This window comes from Halichoeres trimaculatus, unplaced genomic scaffold, assembly GCF_033239565.1.
Source record: "Halichoeres trimaculatus isolate MK-OKI-2021-1 unplaced genomic scaffold, fHalTri1.1 fHalTri1_scaffold_20, whole genome shotgun sequence".
Lineage (NCBI taxonomy): Eukaryota > Metazoa > Chordata > Actinopteri > Labriformes > Labridae > Halichoeres > Halichoeres trimaculatus.
In genome coordinates, this window is record NW_027437198.1 from 5,977,536 (window position 1) to 6,001,027 (window position 23,492).

Genomic DNA, 23,492 nt, shown 5'->3' on the forward strand with positions numbered 1-23,492 from the left:
AAAAAAATATATATTTTTCAAAAATGTAGAAAAATTGTTACATTTTTTTGATAATTTGAATCTTGAAAATCTAGTGAATTTTTGACCGAACAAGATTCTTTTGAATATATGAAACTGTGCATGTACTGTTTTTTATTTTCACTTGATTTACAAAAACTTCAAAAATATTGACAAATTTCAATTTTTGTTTAAACTTCAAAAATGGGCAAAAAAGTTATGAAATGTTGAAATTTTGGAAATCGACTGAATCATGACCCAAACAAGAAGTTTTTTGAATTTAGGATATTGTACATGTGATGTCTTGGTTTTTTATTTGTAATAATTAAAAAAAAAAATACAGAATTTCAAAACACTTTAAAATTTCTAAAAAAAAAAAAAAAAAAAAAAAAAAAAAAAAATCTGCATTTTTTTTTTTTTAATTTGAAAGAATACTTAGATTGATAACATATATTGATAATATCACTCAACTTATCATTGTTGTTGTTTGCTAATGTAGTACCATATATCAAGCATTTTCAAACTGGCAACTTTGCAGTTAAATGAATCCATTCAACACAGAATTAAAATCTTTTTCTCTTCCAGATTTGCCTTTTTTTGTAGATTAAGTTATCTTAGTTATCTTTTGAAACTTGAGGTTAGCCACAGGTGCATGGAAAGTTGGTGGGCTGTTGATGTTGTAGGAGGTGAAACAGAGCGGTGGTAGTCTTTATTGCAAGATGTGATGCATGTTTACTTCGACAAAATGTTAAAGCATGATTTTATTTAGTTTCGATGTCTTAAATCATCAATACCCTCAGTAAAAATGTTTTAAAAAAATTATGTATATAAAATTTTTAAATCTATAATGATCCTCTACAAAGGAGTCAAAGAGCCGCAGGTTGCAGACCCTTGCAAAAGAAGGATACCAGGAAACACTGATGCTAAAGGGTTAAGCATCAAGACACATAGCTTAAAACAAAGGTACTGTATTGACTCACCTGAGACAAAGTTCGCTTTGAGCACACATCTAAGTTGATATGCGTGTGTGTGTGTGTGTGTGTGTGTGGAGGTCAGCCCAAACTCAAAGCAGGAGAGCAGCTAATTTACAGTGACAGAAGGCTCTTTTCATCCTTTGTGGCCTTGTCTGTCCTTAATTATTAAAAGAGGGGTCTTACCACCGGCCTTGCACTGTCCAGTGTTTGATGCCTCTTAAATGTGGGCCTGCTGACAGATTAAGGCCAGAAGCAATGTGTGTGTGTGTGGGTGTGTGTGTGTGTGTGTGTGTGTATGTGTGTATGTGTGTGTGTGTATGTGTGAAACTAACGACAGCGGCTGAATGCTGATACTGATAACAATACTATTTATGAAGCGCTGCATTCTGCTGGCCTCTGGTGTTGATGATCCCCTCTAATGAAATGTGCACGATCCTACTTAAAACCAAAGTTCTTTCATGTGACATCAAAGAAACTGTTGCTTTGGGGAGGTGTGTGTGTACGCACATCTCCGTGCACATCCATTGCCTCGCATAAGATTTCGTACACACTTGGATCAAAGACCTTTATAAAGATGACAGATGTAAGATACGACAGCCATTCTCACCCAGAGGTTAGAGGATATTTCCTTTCATTTCAGCCAGACTTGCAAACTCTGGGTCACTGTTTTAAAGTCAAAGCTATGACAGCAGTTGCACCCTCTTTATAGCAACAAGGCATGACTTATGCAGCAATACACCTATTGTGAGTGTTTTCTGCTAATGCAAGCATTAGGTATGCATATGTGTTACTGCCAGGCTGGATCTATGATGTAACTCAGATGGAGGAGGTGGTTCCAAAGAGTCAATTCTTAATATGATGAGAAACATGATCTTTTTCATTTTGTTATGTGATCTTTTTTATTTCATAAAGTTAGTTTAGATTAAAATCATGCTCTTATTTTCTCACCTCATCTTTCATTTTTCTTACCCCTGCACACACACACACACACCACCTTCAACTATTCCTCTTATCTGACTGCCTTATGCTTTAAAATGTCATCAACATATTTTAAAAACATTATTATAATGTTTGAACTGTTCATGAAACATGAGTCACCTGTGGATGAAACTTAAAGGGGACATATCATGCTTGTTTCTCCTTTTCACTATGCCAGACTAGGATGCCTGTAAAGCATTTCTGCCCTCAGTACAAGTCATTTAGTTCCTTCATTGCCCCACAATAGCGTTCTCAATATCCTCATTTTAGGCCATTCTGAAGATCTCGTTGAAACGCTCCGTTTCCAGAAAAACCTCCAGTAACCTCACAACGTCACAGCCCTTTGTGCTCTGATTGGTCAGTTCGATCAGAGAGGCGGAGGGGGTAGAGCCAGGGGGTGGTTTTTGCAGCATGGCAGTATTTACAAAACCGCCACATTGAATGGAGCAGACCGAGCGAGTTTGCTGTTTACCTTCACCTTTAACTTCACCGTAAGGCATTGATAGCACTAATAAAATGGCAGAGTGTAGGATACGTCCTTTTGTATTAGACCCCGAGTCAGACCCGGGTGGTTCTGGAGAGAGCAAAGACTACAGTGTTTTAACTGCTTAATTCACCATGTAAAGCCGAGCCGCTCAGCAGAGCAGAGTCCCTGCATCCAGCACTCAGTCAGTCGGCTCTTGGTGGGTGAATCCCTCGTTGGCGGTTGTGTGACTAACTGACATCACAGAGGAGGAGCTGCTTTATCAGATTACTCAAATAAAAAGACAGGATCCTCTTGTCGTCATGAAGGTCGAAATCTCGCGGCCAAATGGCAATGACCTATTTTCAGAGGCATCAAATCTCGTTCTAGGATATCAGAAAAAATACAATATCTCATTTTTTGAAAATTCAGGGGGTGAAAGGTCTTGTTTTCAAATTTATTATATTATATGTAAGTATTACATCAGGGATCAGCATGTCCCCTTTAAGAACATTGATCAATATTTGTTTGATAATGTTCCATAACTTAATGCCACAAACTGTATCTTGCATTCATGAACAAAACTTTGACAAAAACTGAAAAGAAAGAAAATTCAGATATTGGGTTTTATCTACAAAGCAGTGAGTTAGCACTAACATTTCTTTTTGCACAAAGTGATGTTCCCAGTGAGACAGAACATATTTTTCAACATTCATGGTTTCTGTTCTGTGAAAGAAACCATTAAAGTTCTACAGCTCTATAAACGAATTAGTGTCATATACTTGAATATATTTTTGTGTACGATAATTTTTTTTCCCTATATTCATGACAGTTAGGCTCAGGGAAAATTCCCTGAAAATTTATTTATAATGTCATTTAAACATATTTCATTTGATATGTTTGCATGCATGTCTGTTTGTGGCAAACCAAAATGTTTAATATCTATACATGTATTGGACCAGGTAAATGCAGTAATATAAATTCCCCCAAAATTCCTGTTAAATCCTCTTAAATTCTAAAAATTCCTGTTGAAAGTTCCCACAATTTTGCAACCCTAATCCTGTGTGTATTTTCAGAAAGCTGAAGCTTCCATCACCCATGTCCATATCTAGAACCTGTTTCTATACTCACAGTTGCCTGAGACCGAGCGTTGTACTCAGCTTCCATCTTAGCCAGTCTGAATTTGGTGTCCTCCAGCAGCTGCTGGATGCTCTCAGTGTGTTTCTTCTGCAATTCAATCTTCTCCTGCTCCATCTCTGTTACAGCAGTATGTAGCTATACGGGCACAGCAAAGTTATTAATCAGCCATACATCACGCTCCCTGTATCACCTACACTGCTTTGATTTGTTGCTTCGGTGATTTCCTGTACCATCAAAATCTGTTCTTAAGCCGTGTAACATCTTGTGCATTCATGTGGAATTAGCATCACTCATAAAGACAGGTTTTATACTCTTCATCTAAGAACAAGCTGTTCCATCAAATGCTTAGTGATCCACAAGAGTTAAGTGGTAAAATCATTAGGATCTCAGAGGGCCCCAGCAGCTAGAGCTATCAGGAGTTAAAACACAATTTACCCAGGGCAGAAAGTATTAATATTTCATCTATAAAACAACACACACTGACTTAAGAACAGTACGAAAGAATAAAGATTTTTTACAGCAGTATTTCTGAGTCTTATTTCTATGTCTGCTTGCAGCTAAGTCTTGTAGTCTTGTGCTATCAAAGTCTTCCTCTGGCTCAGGGCTGCTTACAGGGGGTTGCGCTGCAGCCTGTCCAAGCCCTTCAACTTCTCCCTCATACCTTCTTCTCCCACTCATTTTTCAGGGAGTCTGCGCTCTGATCCGACATCTTCTTCAGCTCCACAATCTGCTTCTCTTTGCTCTCGCAGATGACCTGGGATTCCCGCAGCACACTTTGAACTGTGGGAGAGCACAAAAACACACACAAACAGCAGTCAGGCCCTGCCTCGGGGCATGTACATGGATGGACCCCCAGACAGACAAACAGACAGACACACACTCAAGCTCATTGATGCACTGTCAGCAAATCAATGTCAGTAAAGATTTCGCTTCGATCAAATTGCCGGTAGCTCTTTGCCAAGTTGTTTCTTTTCCCTTTAAATTCTTTTAAAGACAGATTTGAGCGTAAAGAGCCGTACAGCAAGGATGGGAAATCAAGCATGAAGAAAAATGCACACATTGTGTAATTAACCTTCACACACACAGCTGCAGAACGTCACCTAACACCAGTTCAGCCTCATGTGGAGTTGTATCTTCTCGGGCTCTTTGCGCTGAGTGTTCAGAGACACTAGTGTAAACATCCCTGCAGTCAACACTACAATCATGTGACCTCTCACCTTTTTTCTCCAGCTTACGGATCGTCTCCTCTGATTCCCTCTGCTTGGCCCGGGACACGCACTTCATCTCTTCAATCTCACCATTCTTTCTGTCCAAGATCTAAGGAGAGAAAAACACAGTTAACATTTTAAAACAGAGAAAAGGCCATCACTGAAATGCTTTTAAATATTTTTCTTGTTACTGCTAACTATCAGAGTTATAAACCGAAAGCTGTCAGTAGAGATGTTTCGCATGCAAGGCTTTGAGGTCTTGCCAGAGGGCCTTCAAAGCTAAAATTTAACTATACTGCAAAAAACTGAAATCTTATCTGGTGTTTTTGTCTCTTTTTGATGGAAAAACTATTTCTTAGACTCAATTTGAGCCACTTTCAACTGACAAGTCCAGAAAAGAGTCTTGTTTCCAGCTATTTGAAGACAAAAATGAGGTCTGAATTGCTTGTTACAAGTTAAAAAATCTGCCAGTGGGACAACCAAAATGTTATTTGCATTAAGACATTGATCTAGTCAATTTTCAAACAAATTTTTCTTGTTGCGTTGTTAGATTTTTTTTTTAACTTGTTACAAGCAATTCAGACTTAGAGTAAGGTGTAAGGTGTGTTACTGAATCGCTGTCAGTTTGTTTAAACAAAACATAAAGTGGGTCTAACAGGCCAAGGTAAGATCAGCCACCATCACCTGAAACAAAGAGCTTGCTTGCAAGCTGACATACGAGATAGAAATGCCTGATTATAAACTTTAGAGCAAAATGTTTGCAAATGTTTTCATGATAAAAATTCAAAGGTCCCATATTACGCAAAAATCAATTAAGTCTTAGTGAAATTTGTGGGTCTTTGGCTTTCCCCCCAACCCACAAAAAACTAGCGGTTTGGAATTTCCGGGATTTGCCGACGTCAGCGATTCCCTTTTTTGACCAATCAGGAGCAAGTCTGACCTGATTGGTCCACCAGAGCAGATACCCGCTCGCTGCTGTTCAGAATGCCAACCTGAAGAGCTGCGCTGTTTTTGGCTGTAAACAGCCACATAGTTCTATGCTCAAGCTTTCCATCTCGGAAGATGACAAGACTGAGTGGCTAGAGTTCATTTATCAAGGAAATGTGCCAGCTACACTCAGTAAAACTGTGCATGTGTGTGCTAGTCACTTCAAGGCCAAATGCTTTTCCAACTTTGGACAGTAGAACAGAGGGCTAGTGAATAGACTGGTCCTGAATCCAGGCGCATTACCAACCATCCGCCAACAAACCTGGGACCCTGGAAATGTGAGTATTTTAAATGCTGTGTGCTGTGGAGCAGATGTAAGAGCTTTTCCTCAGTGTCCCTCCTGTCTCTGTGTTAGCTTCAAGATGCTAACTTTAGCTGCGGTTAGCCTGTTGTTTTAGCCTGTAATGTTACGGTAAACGAGCTTCACTGTTTTCTAAACATTGTCCACTCGGATTTTGTGGCGCCACTAACAGGACTTTAGGGATCATCCTCCTCCCCCTGCTTACTTCGCAGCTCTAAGTTTTCTTTTTGGAGATGTTTGCATGATTTTGTGGTGTTTTCACAGTACCTCATTTGTTTTCTGCGAAAACTAAAGTGTCAGTGTCTTAATCAGCTGCTGCAGAATAACCCAAACTTTAATACACACATTAATTTTTTTAAGCTTACATTTTCCGTAGAGATGGGTACCTGTTACACTTGAAACTATGCGGTACCGATTCCTGGTACCTGGCAATCGGTACTGGTACTCAACGGTACCAATTTCCGGTACTTTTCGGTGTTTATGTGATTAAAAACTTAATTTGTTCAATAATAAAGTATAAAATTATTTTCAATTTAGCATATTTATTCTTCAATATATAACCTTGTAATGCTGTGTTTATGTCCAGCATGGAAATTCACCAACTCCTCCACTCCCTCACAGTCACAAGGGTGTATTCAGGAACCTAAACATGGTACCTTTTGGTTTTGCAGGAATCTGTACTCTGTACTTTGAATTTGGTCGGTACCTATAAAAGTGCCTAATTCAGTACCCATCCCTAATTTTCCATCAACCAGGCCAAGAAACGTCCACTTTAACTGTTCTCAGTCTGGGGGCATTACTCAGGCCTTGTGCATGGCAGTAACTGGTAAGCCAGGAACTAATGCACTGAGAAACACTCCATGTTGTCTGCATTGCAACTGTAAAGTGAGTTGAGTGCTTCATTTTTTTTATATTTAATGACTCAAAATGATTTCACCACAGTCCCATTCTTAGTTATAAGTATTAGCTATGTTTTGTGAAAAATAAACTAGCTATAGAGAGACAGATGTCAGCATAACAGCGCTGTGTCTGTGTGTATCTGTGTATCTGTGTATCTGCGTGCCTCAGTGAGACTTTAAGTGGTGTGTGTTTTTCCCATGGTGAGATTTATATAGAATTACAAAGGCGTGATTGACAATATGTGAAGGATTTAGTCAATGTGTAACTACAGTAGTTGAATATTTGCAGTTATAAGCCCATGGCTCCAGTATGATCCACTGATGATAAAACAGATTTACTTTCATTGTCGTATTTGTTTCATTGAATTCAGTATTAGACTATTTTGTACCTAATTTACAGAATAACATGATAAGACTCAGCCTTCTATATGCTGACTGAATCCCAGGGAGGCTATGGGCTAACTGAGTGAAATGGCATCTGAATGAACACCTGTGCCGAGGTGTGATGAGGTAACTGCATCTGCTTGCTGCTGCCATCTGTGAGTAATTAGTTAAATTAGACTATGGAGAGTTGGATCTCAAGTTTAAAAGGACAGTCTAGCACTGTGCATGTTAGCAGAAGGTGTCTTGCATAAACTGCAGTGTTTGCATATGTGTGTGAGTTACACAGTTTGAGAGTACAACTAAAGCATCTCATTTACTGTTGAATTAACCCTTTAAGCTTAATCTAAGTTTCTTATTTATGGTTTTTATATCCTGGAAGATGCAGACATCTGGCAGGCTGTGTGTGGGGTGGGGGGGTAAAGTATCTGAACTTTTTACTTTAGGAAAAACTTAGGGGGGGGGGGGGGGGGGGGTGAGTCAAGTACCAGGTCATGTGACTTCATGCCAGCATTCAAAACTATATTGATGAAGTTCCATCGCATTTCAAAAATGGCAGCCTACATGGAAAACGACACTGACCATTAGGCGAGTCCTGATATTTTTCCATGTACATTGTACTTTGGCAGGCCTTTCATTTATAAAGTGTTGATTTTTTTTAAGGTTGATTTTATGTATTTTTTAGAGATAATAAATTGTTACATAGCACAAGATAGTATATTATAGTATAGTATATTGTATTATAGTACAGTATATTGTATTATAGTATAGTATAGTATAGTATAGTATAGTATAATATAGTATAGTATAGTATAGTATAGTATAGTATAGTGTAGTATAGTATAGTATGGTATAGCATAGTATAGTAAAGCATAGCATAGTATATTGTAATATAGTATAGTATAGAGGGATTATCAGACTATGTCATTGTAAAGCTGTGCATGCATCTTGACCGCAGAAGCAGCAATTAGCTCCATTCATTCAGACAGGTTAGCATTTTTTAAACACTAAATTCAACCTGTTAACAGAATAAAATTGTACAGTTGTTCTGTGGTCAGTTGTCAGAAACAATACTACACAACAGAAGCAGTTTCTATCAAGTTTCGACCGTTACAGCACGACCGGTGTTTCAAAGCCAATAGCGACCATGCTAACTTGTGTCTTTCAGCCGACGGTAGAAGTGATTAACGGCCATGAGTCACCAGTTAACAGGGTCACACTTTACACTGAAACACCAGGGATGTCTACGGGTGTGTTATTAAATGTGTCGTCTTTATCCAACCTCAGTTAACCAGGTTTGACCACAAATAAGCAATATTAACTGCTGATACTCAAGTCAAGATTTGACTATGCTTATTCAATGAAAAAGTTTGTTTGGGGCTGAGGTTACGATCAAACACGGACTCCAATAGACAGTAAACAATGAGTGAGTTTTTGAATTATGCTTAACAGAAACAGTAAACATGTAATATTATGAAATGATTGACCAGTCTTATTACCCTGAAATACTCAACCAATAATTTTCTGATTTGGTGCAGTTCTCTGGACGTAGTTTTCTGGTTCTTTTATTATGAACCGGGTCACTTACTCAGCAGTCTGTGTGCTCTTTTTGGTCTTGGAGGGTTTCTGATTTATTGACGCATATTTACATCCTGGTCTGTCACAGTCTGGTGAGTGTCCACGGATAATGCAGTTATGAGCATCGAGAGACAGTTGTGTGGGAGCCGTTTACCATCCGTCAAAGTGATGATATTTAGTTTATAAGTCTGCTTTTTGGTGGTTAACTCCCCCACGTTGGTTAAAAAAGTATTATACTCTACAGTGCTTCTGTATCCAAGTTGCGCATGCATCTGCCGTTGTTGATAAACAAACAATCCCTCAATAGTTTAGTATGGAATAGAATAGAATAGAATAGAATAGAATAGAATAGAATAGAATAGAATAGAATAGAATAGAAAAGAATAGTTGTAAGCACTCAATACACATGTAAGTCATCATCAATTGATCAGGTTTTTCCTTTTTTTTTTCAAGGAGTTGTGTACTAGCTTGGAAAAAACAAGCTAATTAACTGTTTGTTATATATTTTAAAAGATAAAATGACATGTTTTAAAAATTTGAAAATTTCAAATTTATACCCCTAAACAGACAATGTATCCACGGGGATACAGAGTGTAAAATTGAAAATAAATATCATATTTTGGAAAAAAATTGTGGAAGTTTGCTATTATAGCTTAGATACATTAGAAAATAGCAACCAATTAATTTTCCAAAATATGTATTTGTGTTTGCTCATTTAAGGGTTAACAAGAGAAAAAAAGAAGAGAAAAAATCCAACAGCAGATGATGTTAGGATTTTTTGACTGAAAAGGCAAGAGTGCCATTTTTCACATGGACTGTCCCAAAGCCTGAGACTTTATCTCTGTAGCATTTTGGTTTATCCAAGTGCACTTAGTTAGCTATCCTGTCATCGTCTTTGTGAATGGGATAGGGGAGATGAAAGGAGGATGAGGCAGCTGGAGCAAAGTTCATGGAAAATTCAGGGAAACCCAATTTTTTCCATTTCGCCACAGGAGAGATTGTACTCATTTTAGGGGTTCACCAAGGAAGGTGATGACACACTGGAAGGTCCAGGGAGAGTGCACTGCATGGGGGGGAAATGACGGCTTTTAGGGTGCTCATTTCAGGCATAAGACATCCTAATGTAGGGGAGACCTCGCCTGGCTGTTCATGGCTTGAAACAAAACCATCATGAAATGGAAAACGCAGAAGAAAAACACCTGAGATTAAAATGTGAGGATGTTTTCTGTGAAAGAAATTAGATCCGAGCAGTTCAACAAAATAAAACCCAAATAAAAAACCCCAAACCTTTGGTGTTTCTGTTTGTTAATCCTAGGCCAGAATAGGAATATATGTGTGGGCTTTTTCACTTTGCTTTGTCATTTAATATTTGAGAAGAACACACAGAAGTGATCCACAGCCATTAGCATACAACACTCAGGCCTGTTTGCTCATTACCCTCTCCATTTCAAGCAGCCAGACAATGACCAGTAGCCTTTGGGCAGCTGATTCATTATTCATGAGGAGACTAATTAAAACTAAACCTCACTGCCCACCTTCCATCAGGCTCGTCAAAGAGCAGCCCTGAATCACTCCCTTTTGAAGATATTAGAGTGAATACCAAGTGTAATTCTGAGGAAATTAAATCAGACATAACTTGCAATCTGTATGTAATTAAAGCGAGGGGGAGAGAGCTAGCTGTCATCCTGTCTCTTGTCAAACACAAAGAAGCAGTGGGCACCTTAAAGTGGAGGGAAAATTGGAGTGTTTTTTCAGTTTTATTAAAAGCTTCTGTGTGGCAGCAGAGGAAACGTGACAGATCCCAGGTGCTTGATCTGAAGCCTAACTGATGGGCACCTAGTGTGAAATAAAACAGCTTTACTGCCATTTTCAGCGGGCTGACAAAAGGCCTTTGAAGAGGTGATAATTTGCTGGATGTGACGATGAGAAGAGGAGAGACTGGCTTCTTTCCTTTTCATTAGCTAGCAAATGGAATCAAGAGTCGATGATGGGCATTGTTACGCAGGTTAACTGGTTTATGAGCGAATTCGAGTTAACAAAGCTGCCTGTTTGGCTGCCTCAGAAGAAAGCATTAAGTCTTTTGTAATTTTTCCTATTGAGGCAGAAAAATAAAGATTTTTAAAACAATATTCATGGATGGTGGAATTGGCCTTACTTAACTAAGGGACTGTGGTTCTAAATCATAAGTATCCGCAGCAGTAGGGGTGTGCCATATCATACCATCTACTATAATACTAGTAGATTTTTTTTGTTGATATAAATTTGTCATTTCAAGATATTTACAGTGCAGAGATGCAATGACGTATGTCGGTACCTGCTGTGTACAAAAACAACAATGGCTGAAAGGGAAAGTAGCACAGCAGCATCAACTTTGTCCACAAGGGGATTTAGAGCCTAAAAGAGGAGCTACCTCAGTGATGTGGAGGTGGTTTGGCTGACCAAAGATCAGACACGCAGCAAAACACACTAAATGCAAAATATGTAGGAGAACTATTACTGCGAAGGGTAGCAACACCACAAACTTGTTCCACCACCTAAAGCTGAAACACACCGCCGAATACAACCAGGCTATGAAGACACGTGAGGAGGACGTGAAAGCTACATTTTTATTGGTGGAATTTTTTTGCCTCCAAGCCGAAGGTCCGAACTCTATATCAGCCTCACCTCTAATTCACACATACATGTGCAGCACAGTTCCGCGGACTTAGGGCCAATTCATACTGAATGTGTCTCTGAAGCGCCACGCAGCACAGTGCTGCGCAGCACAGCGCAGGGCAGCGAGATTACAAGATCGCAGGAGATTCACATGTTCCTGCAGGAATCCCCCCATAACAACGTACTTTCATTATAATCAATGCTTTGTTAAGCTCATCTGGCTCTCCCCAAACTTCAGCACCCTCAGTCCATGCCTTCTCCTTTCTGTTGGTGTCCTTATAGAAAGAATGTGTTGTGTCGTATAGAATCATGAAGTCTTTCACCTCCAAGATTTACTTTTCCTCCTCTAAAATGTCAGATTTCTTCTGGATCTGACCTACTTCCTATGTTTACATTTCAAGCTTGTGTAGTAGAAGTGAATGATTGGAAAAGTGGCTTCCATACTGTGTGTGCAATAAAAACGCTGTTATTCAGAAGCAGCAACCACTAATAATATGTTGTTTGTTTTATCCCCCACATCGTCATAAATATCGTTATTTAGAGCTTTTAACCATCATAAAACTGCTGTGACGATCATTTCAACCCCTTCGTTAATTTCTCTCTACTAATAAACCAACTAGGGATGTCCCAATATTACATTTTCACTTCCGATATGATACCGGTACTGCATCATTGAGTATTGGTCGATACCGATATTAATCGGATACGATATCAGCATTAAACATGCATACTTTTATTACTTATTTTGTAGTATGTCTGTCATGTTCGAAAAGGCTTGATTAAGTGATATTGTTCAAAGAACAGTAGTCAGCAACAGTAGGTATGAGGAAAAACTGACCCATTTATTATCAACCAATGGGTAACAGAAATTTTAACATTAAACATAAAAAATACTAGTAATTTAATAAAATAAAGAATAAATTAGAAGTCCCAGAAAATAACCTAAATAAATCAAATAAAAACAGCAGGAGCCGAGTCTGGAACGGACTGCTTATATCAGAGATTTTAGATGCATTCCGATATAAGCTGATACTTGTTTTTTTTGCTGATATAGGACTGATATCTGATATCAATATTGGAGTGGGACATCTCTAAAACCAACCCTTTAATAAAATACACTACTGGCTGTGTAGTTACATGACAGGCAGACAGGTGTCGCAAAGTGTAAAGGCTGCCAGAAAACCTGCAGAAGAAGAAGTAGTAGTCACGTGACATGGTCCGATCCAGTACGTCTACATGCAGCTTAAGAAATCAGACTATGACCTTTGCCAGCATGAGATCGGACTATTAAAACGCATGTAAACAGCTTAGTTAGAACGAGAACAGACTGAGCAATGCTTGATCTGCACATGAAGATAATGCGGTTGCTATCTGATCGGTTGGACTCATCAGGTCTCAGAAATGGGGCGAGATCGCAAGCTAGTTCAGGTAGACAACTCGAGCTGCACTGCTATGCACATACCACGTGTCTCACACGTCATAACCATCTTGCTATCACACTCTGTCTCTCAATTGGGCGGTCTATTTAAACCAGGAGTCTCCCATCCCTCTCTGCCTGTCAATGCATTAGCTGCCCCGCGTTTGTAATGCTGCATGTTTCTTTTGCCCCCATCACCACCGCAGCAACCACTTGCAGGCTCCGGGGGGGGGGGGGGATTGTGTTCAGTATGTTTTGCTCATCACTCCTCAATGTCGCCATGTAAACTTATTGTGAGGGGTGATGAGGCCAGAGCCTGGTCGCCAAACATAAAATATATTTGCTGCTAAATAAACAATTCAAACGTGAGTTGTCTGACTGAACTGAAGCGTCATGGAGGAAACACTGAGCTAAGCAGCTAATACCCAAAAGGAGTTCCGTTTCAGTTGTTAAGACAGACTTTGGATGCATGGACCAAAAAGTAGCAAAGTACCTTTTCATAAGGTAAAAGTTATTTTCTACATTAACACTACAGTACCAACATGATTTGATTTGCTTTACAAGAAATTCAAGTTTGTTTTTTTTCTCCCGTTTTTTTTTGTAGGGAAATTTGATTTTTTCTTTTTCACAAAATATTTTCAGTATAGCTGATGTGTGTTTTCAGTTACATTGTGTCAATAATTTTGACTTTTGCCACAATTGTCCAGCTCTACCTACTGAACATTTGAAATGGAAATAAATTCTTACTTTCTCAACATCAGCATCATGTCTCTGCTGCATCCTCAGTTTCTCCTCCTGGTGCTTTGACTCCAAAACTTTAATCTTCATCTCAACCTGGGAACAAACAAAAATAATACTGTATGTAAGACTATAGATGTCTAAAGCATGTTAAATTCTAGTGAATCAGTTTTGTTTTCTTTTTCTTTTACCAAAAAACAACATCTACTCATCTACTTGAGAATGAAACATTATTCATCACCAAGCAACAGAGGCAGTGTTGTCTGTTTGTCACAGGATGCTTAACGCTGACAGTTCTTTATTAGATTTTTGTTTCAGACTCTTTAAAAAGAAGACACGCAGAGTGACAGGACAACAGAGAGAGTGTAGATCTGGATGAAAGAAGATACAGTTCGCCCCGCCTTGCACAGAGGCGCAGCTGATGATGAAACAAACCACATTAACATTCAAAAACATTTATCCATGTGCTGAGCTTCAAATACGAGTGTGAAGACATGAAGTACTCAACTGTGAGTGTGTGTGTGAGCTGTGATAGTATCTGCACTCGTTCTGATGTGGCAGCACGAGCTCGTGTGAGCTTCAGCGTGCAGCTGAGAAGAAAGAAACTGCCTTCATCTGAACACAGCTTTTTCACAGGATCAAGAGTTCAGCGATGTCACGAGCAAGTTGGAACACATGGAGGGCTCGAGGGCTTCCCAGTCTCAGTCAAGTAAAACCCTAATGACCCTAATCACCCCTTGTAATTGACTAAGATTCCAATCCATTTTCATCTTCAATGGTCTTTTTAGACTAAATGAGCTGTTAGTCATTTTCCATTTCGAGAAAATAATTATCGCATCTTTGGCTTGATGGTGATATCCCAAAAGGGTTTGGTTTTCAAAAGGGACTGCATTTGTCTGCTTAGGGGCTGAATTGCTGTAACAGTAATATCTGTACACAGGTTTACATTACATCATTTTTGGTTGGAAAGATGATTAGTTAAAGATAAGTACATGGTTACTTGTAGCTGTTACCAAGAAGAATGAAGCACTTGGACACTTATAGGCACATATTTTGTCTTCCAAGGGTTCTTAAAGATGCTATGAAGAGGATCTGTTTTAACTGGACTGTTCCGCCACCTTCTGGCCCGGAGTCTCACGCACTCTGTTGTAATGACTTTAAGCTAGGTGTGAGTTTGTTTTGGAATTAAATTGAGATCAGAACGAAACTAGTTTTCCTTGTTCTAGACAACTTTTAGCTGGATACGACGCACTGAGGTAAGGGACTTAACAGCACAGTTACGTAGCGCTACAGTTTGAAACGTGACATCAAGCAAACATTGTAGTAGCTGGCTATATGTAGTGCTGTCGGCCGCCTGGTGCTCTGATGTATATGTAGGCTAACGTGACAACAAGTAAACACTGTCTTTGTATGTAGTTTAGTAGCTATCAGAGGATTATGCTTTTTCAAAAAAACAGCCAGTTTGTACGACCACCAAAACACATTGTGTATCAGTTAAAGGAGTCAGTTTGTTGAACCAATGCAGTGAAAAAATGAAAACATGCAGATCACTTAAACAGTTCAAACAGACTTATATTAATCTAAGTCTAAGTAAATGAGTCATTCTACAAAACCGGTGCCATTTCCACCATGCAATTTTTCGAAATTATTATCAAAACCAAACTTTTCTTTGTTTAATCCACAACATGAAACACATACTAATCCTTCAAAAATATATATTTATGCTCAGGCTTAAAATCTTTATTGATATTATCTTTTTTTTTTCCAGACATGAAAGACGTTTTTTGTACTACTCTGTCACGGACAATGTGTACACAATTACACACATGACATGAATTACAAAAGAAAAATGTTTTCCAATCATTAACGTCCTTTTTTTTGGTCACCATCAATATAAATTTTGTAATTTAATGAGTTTCTATCATTTTTAGATTCTTGATTCTTCTCACTCAAGAGTGAGATGAAAGCAAACTTAAACTAATAAAAAATGTGTTGTTTGTGCTCTATATGTTTGTTTTATTGTGATGCACTTTGTCTTCTTCTGTTTTGGGTTTCTACCAAGCGGCAAACTCCAGTCTAAGAATATGAGACAATGCGGAAGTGCTAAAATCTGCTGTTTCTCAAGTGTTGGCTTGAGGCTGGCTCCGGAAGTACCGTAAGTCACATACACACCAAGCCAAAAAAAGCCGTTTTCAAAGCAGAAATTAAACTATTTACAGCCTGGTTCAAAAAACGTCTCCTGTCTGAGTCGCTAATTTTACTACTGGCACCCACTATACGGGGGTGAATTTTTTTCTAACTCGGCTGTTCAGATGATATTAAGATCGCGAGCTCCCCCAATAAGAGGAACAGCTGAGGGTCACGTGACCGACAGGCGCCCTATGGCTGTAAGCGAAGCCCTTGCCACTACCAATATGGCTGCTACAGCTGATGTGCTTCATTTTCCGTTTCAGAAACAGACGGGTGACGTCGGCGAGACTACGTCCATGTTTTATAAGGTCTATGGTTTCTACACATGCTGTAACAGATTAGATTATAAATGTGCAAAGACAAAGGGGTAGGTCTACAAAAGTTTCTGACCTCATCCTACACCCTTTTTCGAACAAGGTATAAAGATCTAAGTTATTAGAGTTGTTTATTTTTTCCTGCTTAAACACATTGTGCATCTTATTTATCTCTGTTCTGTTTTTGTTTTGTTGTCTTTAACCTGTTCGAATAAACAAACAAATGAAATAAAATTTAGCGCCTAGCTGGCAGCCCAATGCTACGACTTAACCGTTGGCTAACCATTGGCTAACGTGTCAACAAGCAAACCACCAGTTCGCACAGTAGATTTAGCTGCTAACAAGACGTGTCTATGATGTAATAATTATGTAGTTTTATTGACAGACTCTCAAGTTTGAACAGACCACTGCAGAATAACTGCTGACTGAGGGTTGGAATCAACATTAGCACCAACAGTTTAGCTCCTGTGTTAGCCTTTAGCTCGTGCTCTATCTCTCTCCTGTTTATCTTTCTCCTACTCTTCTGTCCTTTTTCTGTCTGACTGTTAGGCTCCAGTGTCCACCATCAATAGAAAACTAATCCCAAATTAATTCCAGAAACTGTTTTCAGCAGAGAAAAACACAGATCTCTCAGTTCACTGCTAAACTTCATCAGCCAGCGTGGTGTTGTCATAGAGAATAAGACGTGCTGTAAATCAAGCTGGTCCTGCCCAAACGGCAAGAAGTCACATTTAGAAATAACCTGCGACCTTTAATATTGGTGCTGATAATCTCATTTTAAAGTGTTGATTTCAATCAGGCTTTGCAAGATCACTGTGAAACTCCTCACCGCCTCTTTAAGCTCTTGGGATAAGGATAGTTTCTAGATTGTGGGAAAAAAAAAAGGGCGGTGTCCTTCACCATTATTTCACACAAAAAAAAAAGTCTAGTTTAAAATTCACTGTTCGATGTTTCCACTCGTGAGCACACAGGGGAATGAAAAAATAAAACCTTTGACAGACAGATGACTGGCCATTCCCTTTGATGTCACGACTCATGTTTAGTCACTGTCTGTTCTTGTGTTTTGATCAACCCTGCAGCAGGGTGACAGTGTTCTTCCTTTGAAAGGATGTGTGTGTGTATGTGTGTGTGAACATGTCAGTAATTAACAACATCCTGAGGCTAGCTCTTGTTTTTTCAGTCATCAAAACAATACGGTTGAAAATTCCCACATTACTTGGCACAGTCAAACCACATTAGACGTTTGCTTGGTAGAAATGAAGGAGAAGCCGCCCTGATGATGGCCTGAATAAAAATGCATTTCTTCTTTTTTTATAGAAAACAGCAGAGATCAACAGCAGTCTGGATGGTAGAAAAAAAATGCCCTTTGGGACTGAACTTGCAGAATCTATTGAACCCAAAGAGCTCAGTATTTGTTGGATGTCAGCACTTCGCTTTGGATGATCATTCAGAGCATCATTGAAAATAAAAGCCTATCTCAGACAACATAAAAACGCTCTGCCTCATTATTGCACTTCAGCTACATTTAAACACTGTATCCTTGACAAAGCTCTACTAAACATCCTGTCTCTTTCTTTCATGTCTTTTTTTCTTGGTTTACCACCATTTCTAGTGCAATTGAGGGGACCACAGGAGACCTGTCAAAGGGAGAAGTAAAAGGAAAGAGAAAGAAGGAGGGAGGGAGTGAGATGGCAGTGATTGAAAAGCAGAAGAGTAAAAGGAGACCTGATTCTGCCGGCGCCCAAGAAAAAAAAAAAAAGCCACATGTGGGGGTGTCACTTTCTCATCCTCTCTTCAAATGCTCTTTGGAGAAAGTTTGTCAAACTAGATCAGGGGTGTTTGAAACTTGTTTATAAAGGCGTCAGTGAAGGAAGGAGGAGGAGGAATGTCGTACACCTAAGGCGTCTGAGATGCCTTCAATCAGCCCGACTGGGTGGTACAGCTTTTTTCCCTCTTCTCTTCTTCAGAGTTGTAGCGAGCGCTGTAAGATGCCATGTTTTTTGACACTTCGCTCTTGAAAGGATGAGAGGGAAGAAGGTGGGGAGTGGAGTGAGGGGTATGAGAAGAGGGAGCGCGAGGAGGAAACAGTTGCTTTTTCTGTTCTCAAAAACAGGCGCGGGGTCAAGACCTTTTTCCTCAGGGGGATGTTTTCACAAATCGTCTGCTAACTGTTTGGGCTCCACAAAGCAAGGTTGCGCTTGTGCATCTGCCTCATCTTGCTTAAGATGTACAATGTCCTGGCGCGTCTTTCATCCTCAGTAAACAGAGATGCTCTGTGATAGTCCGTATGCAGCGCGGTGCTATCTACTGAGGGGCAGCCAGACGCCATTTCCACAGTCTGACAAGAAGTTAATTTACTGTTTTCTGTTTTGATAGGGAGGTAAGATAAAAACTCTGGCTAAAATTAAATCTCTCATACATGAAAAAGAATACTGACATAGTTTCAGAAAAGGCTAGTTCAAACACTGAGTGAGTAAACAGATTTTCACACAAACTGGCTGATATGAATACATCAAGTACACAAGACTCAAGTACAGAGGACACAGAGAGGCTTGAATAGAAACTTTATCATTATGGAAGACTGTTAGTCCCCTGTGTTTCTCAGCCTGAAGCACCATCTTGAAAGCCAAACTACAGAACCAGCCTTCTTTCAACTACTAAAGCTCAGCAGCTTGCTCTTTTTTAGCTTTTAAAAACGTTCAGATAAGACAGGGTATGGCCCTCTAAATCACAGGCTGGGAGCTCGAGCTCCGTCCCACAGGATCTTTGGATTAGAGAGACTGGATCATTATGGCAATGGAAAGCAAAGGGGCCTGATCCCCAGTCACAGGCTTGTGACCGTTAGAGTTTGACTGCTTGATGCTAACACACTCATCTGTTCTGCTCCGCCTGCTGCCAACCGCCTCTCAGGTCAGGTACCAAGGGGCTAGTTTGAAAACGGCACGAAACCCCCGGCACACAAGCTTCAAAAAAGAGGAGTTGGTTTAATCAGGCTGTCAGTATCTCCATCTGTAATCACATGACTCCAGCCTGTGGCTTAGCCTGACTCGTCAGTCGCTATTTAATTGAATTTCCAAAGAAAGACCCAGCCCTCACAATGCCGCGCGCTGCTAGGGTAGGGTGTGCTGGTGGATTAGCAAGACTTTGCTGCTCCTGCGAGACATTTTCCACAACTCACCCGTATATGCAAACATACCATGTGACTTAAGTGACTCAAAGAAACGTCAGCTTGTGGTGAAGTTTCACAGCTGCCACTCATTGTTCCGTAGGAAAAGAGCAGTCAGCATTCTTATCAATGCAGCCATTAGCTTGGAGGGAGGATGAGCTCCGTATGAAAGCTGAGATGTTCTTTAAGCTGCCCCGAGCTTAATGATATGTGGCGTGCATGACGTTTTAAACCTGGCTAAAATTTCAACTAGGCTTTGGGGATTAAAGGGAAGTGATGTCACCGTGATTTCATAGACTGGGTCTAGACAGCCGTGCTACAGCGAGGTTGAACAAGGCTTCCATGGTTCTGCAGGAGAGCTTAAAGCAGCAGCTGAGGCTGGTAAGGTGACGGTTGAGGAAGTGACTTTATAATAATGACTCAAGATACATGAGTGGAGACATCTTTAAATAATAAAATCTAAAATAGAAAAGTGATGCATGTCAAACTCAACATATCCTCTTGAAACCTCTGTGTGAATCCCAAAACAACAAGAAGAAAACACCACAAACTCTATGAGGGAAAAAAACTCCAGTTCAGCATCATTTCCCCTTATTTCCCAAATGTGTCCCTTCCAATTCTTCTCTTTGACTTTCCTGGACTAGTTCCTACAACGAGAGCGTTTCAGCTTCAGTGGAAATGACAGGAAAGTTCACTTGCCGACTTTCTTTCTCCTGGAGATTTATGCTCCTTACTTGAGGCCACCTACATTCAAATTCAATCTCAGAGGTTGTTTTTTTGTCCTCCTGAAGAAACACAACCTATTTAAGAAGTGTTGGGAATAAGAGTGTTAAAACTAACAGCACTACTTTTGCCAGGATCAGGTAACCTAATTTATTACTATTTCAAATTTTGTAACGCTGTTACCGACAGTGAAATGAAGAGCATTACAATGTATCTGACCTGGCTCACAAGAGAGGAGCTTAGGGATAGGTATTGATAAGATTTTATCGATACCAATGATCAATTCTGCTTACTGATCTGATTCTTCAATGATTCCCTTATCAATTCCTCCTGTGAATTTTCTCTGTACAAAAAGTAGCTTTACAGGTTTTCTGTGTCAACAACATTAAATTGAGTTTATAAGTGGATAAATATGTAATCGGTCACTGGATCTGGATATATCTGGACATATATTTACAGAAATAAGTAAATTATTAGTAATTTCATGTCACATGACATTGATGTACTGTTTTGTCATATGTTATTAACTCAAGTATGCCATCTAGTGTCTAAAAGTGGTTAAAGCATTATTCTAAGTTGTTTGGAACCTTGCCAAAGATATGAAGCCAGCCATGAGCCTGTATGTCATTTTTCATTCATTTGCCTGTGTGTATTTTGACATTTAGAGTTTTCAGTATTTTACCAAGAGTACTTGTGATATGTTTCTGTGATGAAAGTTTAAATTCTATTCTGAGGCCAAAGTTATACTGATGTATGCTAACCGCTAGCATATCAATGGAATTCTTCATTAATGTTAGCATCAAGCTAGCACTATACTGTTTATATCATTTTTGGTAAATAAGGAGCTTTATACCAAGTTCAATGATGAATGTATTGAATAGGAATCGCCTACTTCAACTTGAGTTCAATTCTTCAGTGAAAATTTAAGCAGAAAATCCTGAATCGGGGTTTTCTTGGGAAATGTTATCAGGCTGCTAAGCTAAGACAGCTGCAGTAGACTAGTCACGTAAGGTCTTGCAGCTCCTGCAGCTCCTGCATAGTGTTAAAAGTCGATAAAGGAATCATTAGGCACAGAGGCTTGGATGGTATGGATGGATTAAAACATTTGTTATCGATTCTCAACAGGAAAGAGCTGCAAATAAAATGCAGGGAAAAGTGGGTAGACACACAAGTAATGATGAGTACAATCATGTTGACATGTCTTTAACAAAAAGCTGATGCTAAAGTCAACTTTTCAGCAACAAGTATTACACAGCTACCTGTGTGTCTGTGTAACCTGCAGTCAGAGATGATCTCATGCAGCGTCTTTGGATCAAACTAACTCCAGGGAGAGGGGTGGATGCTTTTTGAGGTTTGAATGTAAGTCACAAGTAGCCGACTTGTTTTGACTTGAAAAAATATTAGAGATGACAGGACAATACTTAAAAATAAGGGGTTAATCGGGAGAATTTACAAGTCAGGAGTGGAGCAAGAGACAGGGTTAAAAAAGCGGGGGAATCCATCCTAAATCAGGAGTGTCGGCAGGTCTAGCAGATGCTGGACAGGAGCTTCAAATTCCATATGCGTGAGTGCCAAGCGGTCTGTGGGGTTAAAACTGGCGTTTTCAAGATTGCAGTAAACATACACTCCTTCAAAGTCATAGATGTTAAAGGTAAAAACAGACGTGAACATTATGTCCCAGAGCAAAAACTGCTCAAAATCTGACTTCTTTTGCAAAGTTGAAGTTTTTTTGTTTGTTAGTTTTTTCTTTTAAATGACACAATGATCACTTTACCTGGTAACTATTAACATTTCTGAATGAGTAATTCCAATACTTATTTTATTGCTGTTTTGGGAAAATAACAAGTAACAATAACTAATTACTTAATTTGCTAGGGGTGGGAGAAAAAAATAGTTTTTCAATATATTGGAATTTTTTCTTTGGCAATTTAAAAAATTGGAATTCTTTGCCATTTTTTTTAATTCAGATTCTTCAATTCAGACTTTATTTATAAACTGGGTTTGAAAAAAGTTACCACTTTTCTCCAGCAGAGGGTGAAATATTTCTCTTTGATTCACGTGATGAGCATTTAATGGATAAATATTAGAGCTGCACGATTTGGGGAAAAGGTGCGATTTGCGATTAGGTGGACAATATTGCGATTGCGATTGTGCTTGCGATTTAATAAAAAATGTTGTGTCATGATGAGTCTACACGCTTGCTTGGTTATCATGGAGAAAAATCTGAATTGCATGTGCTGACATTGCGATTGCGATTGCGATATCCTCTTTTGCGATTACATAATTGCGTGTGCTGACATTGCGATTGCGATTGCGATTGCGATAATCGTGCAGCCCTAATAAATATGGCTCCTGATATAGTCTGTAGACATTATCATCATCATTTAACTTTTTCACATAGTCTGGTGTTCAAAAAGCAAACTAAAAATCATTAATATCGAAGAATCAAAATTTAAATCAAATTGCCCCCCCAAACAATGTAATAGAACCGAATCTTGAGAATAGCATATCGTCCCAGCCCTATAATTTACCCAACACTGTATGTAAGAGTGGGACAAAATATAAGAGGCAAGTTGAATCATATCTGTTTTGGTTTGATTTTTCTGACTCAGAAAATAAAAATACAGGATGATAAAAGCATTGCACGCTGAGTATACAGGGCTGTGTACGTGTACCTACGTAATCTACGTAATCAAAAGGTTATTGACTGTGCCAAGGTAAAGCTGGTGTGGAGGTTTACTACGCTCCTTTGAAAGTGATCAATTTATATTCCCACCACACACAGCAGTGCGTAGTCGGTCAGCGAGTCTGAGGCAGGATCAAACAGAATGGCACACGGCTTTAATGTTTTCATGATGGTGTTAACACACTCAGCACACAAGCAGCCTGACCCAGTGTGTGGATGCACCCTGATACGGGTCTTCTTTTGGCAGTGACAAACAGATTTTTTGCTACGGCAGGTGAATGAGCAAGAGCATTTTCCCTCTGACGTGTCTCAGTGTGCTTCTTTCTTTCACTGCCCTTTCTCCCAGCATCCTCTGCCCTCCACCCGGTGAAGCCGATCTAACTGACTGGAGCGCTTTCCCTGAGCAGACATGAAAAGGCACGGCTATTACAGCCAAGTCATGCTCAGTTTTATATTTAACAGTGCGGGTAAAGGCGGATGGTGGGGGGAATGAGCGGCGGGGAGGGGCAGAGGGGACTTCAAAGCATGCTTTCAGAATGGGATTTTCAGCTTAAATCCACATAAGGAAAAAACTGTCATCACTGGGAGCCGGCATTATTTTTGTCTTCAGAGAGGAAGACCATTTTAACAATACAAACTATGCATGGTGATGTTTGTACATGGCTGTAGGGGCGTAGGGAGCTTTAACCTCTGTTCA

General features: G+C 39.4%; 1 protein-coding gene across 2 annotated transcripts in view; it reads right to left on the minus strand.

Annotated features, from left to right (window-relative positions):
- Window positions 1-23,492, minus strand: part of LOC141809443 (axin-2-like) — a 211,143-nt gene that overhangs the window by 165,374 nt on the left and 22,277 nt on the right. For both annotated transcript variants that reach the window (XM_074696462.1, XM_074696460.1), the window contains exons 9-12: window positions 13,726-13,812; window positions 4,770-4,869; window positions 4,214-4,332; window positions 3,544-3,687 (exon numbers count right to left, since the gene is read on the minus strand). In XM_074696462.1, coding sequence (XP_074552563.1) covers window positions 3,544-3,687; window positions 4,214-4,332; window positions 4,770-4,869; window positions 13,726-13,812 — 450 coding nt within the window. The remainder of the gene's footprint in view (window positions 1-3,543; window positions 3,688-4,213; window positions 4,333-4,769; window positions 4,870-13,725; window positions 13,813-23,492) is intronic.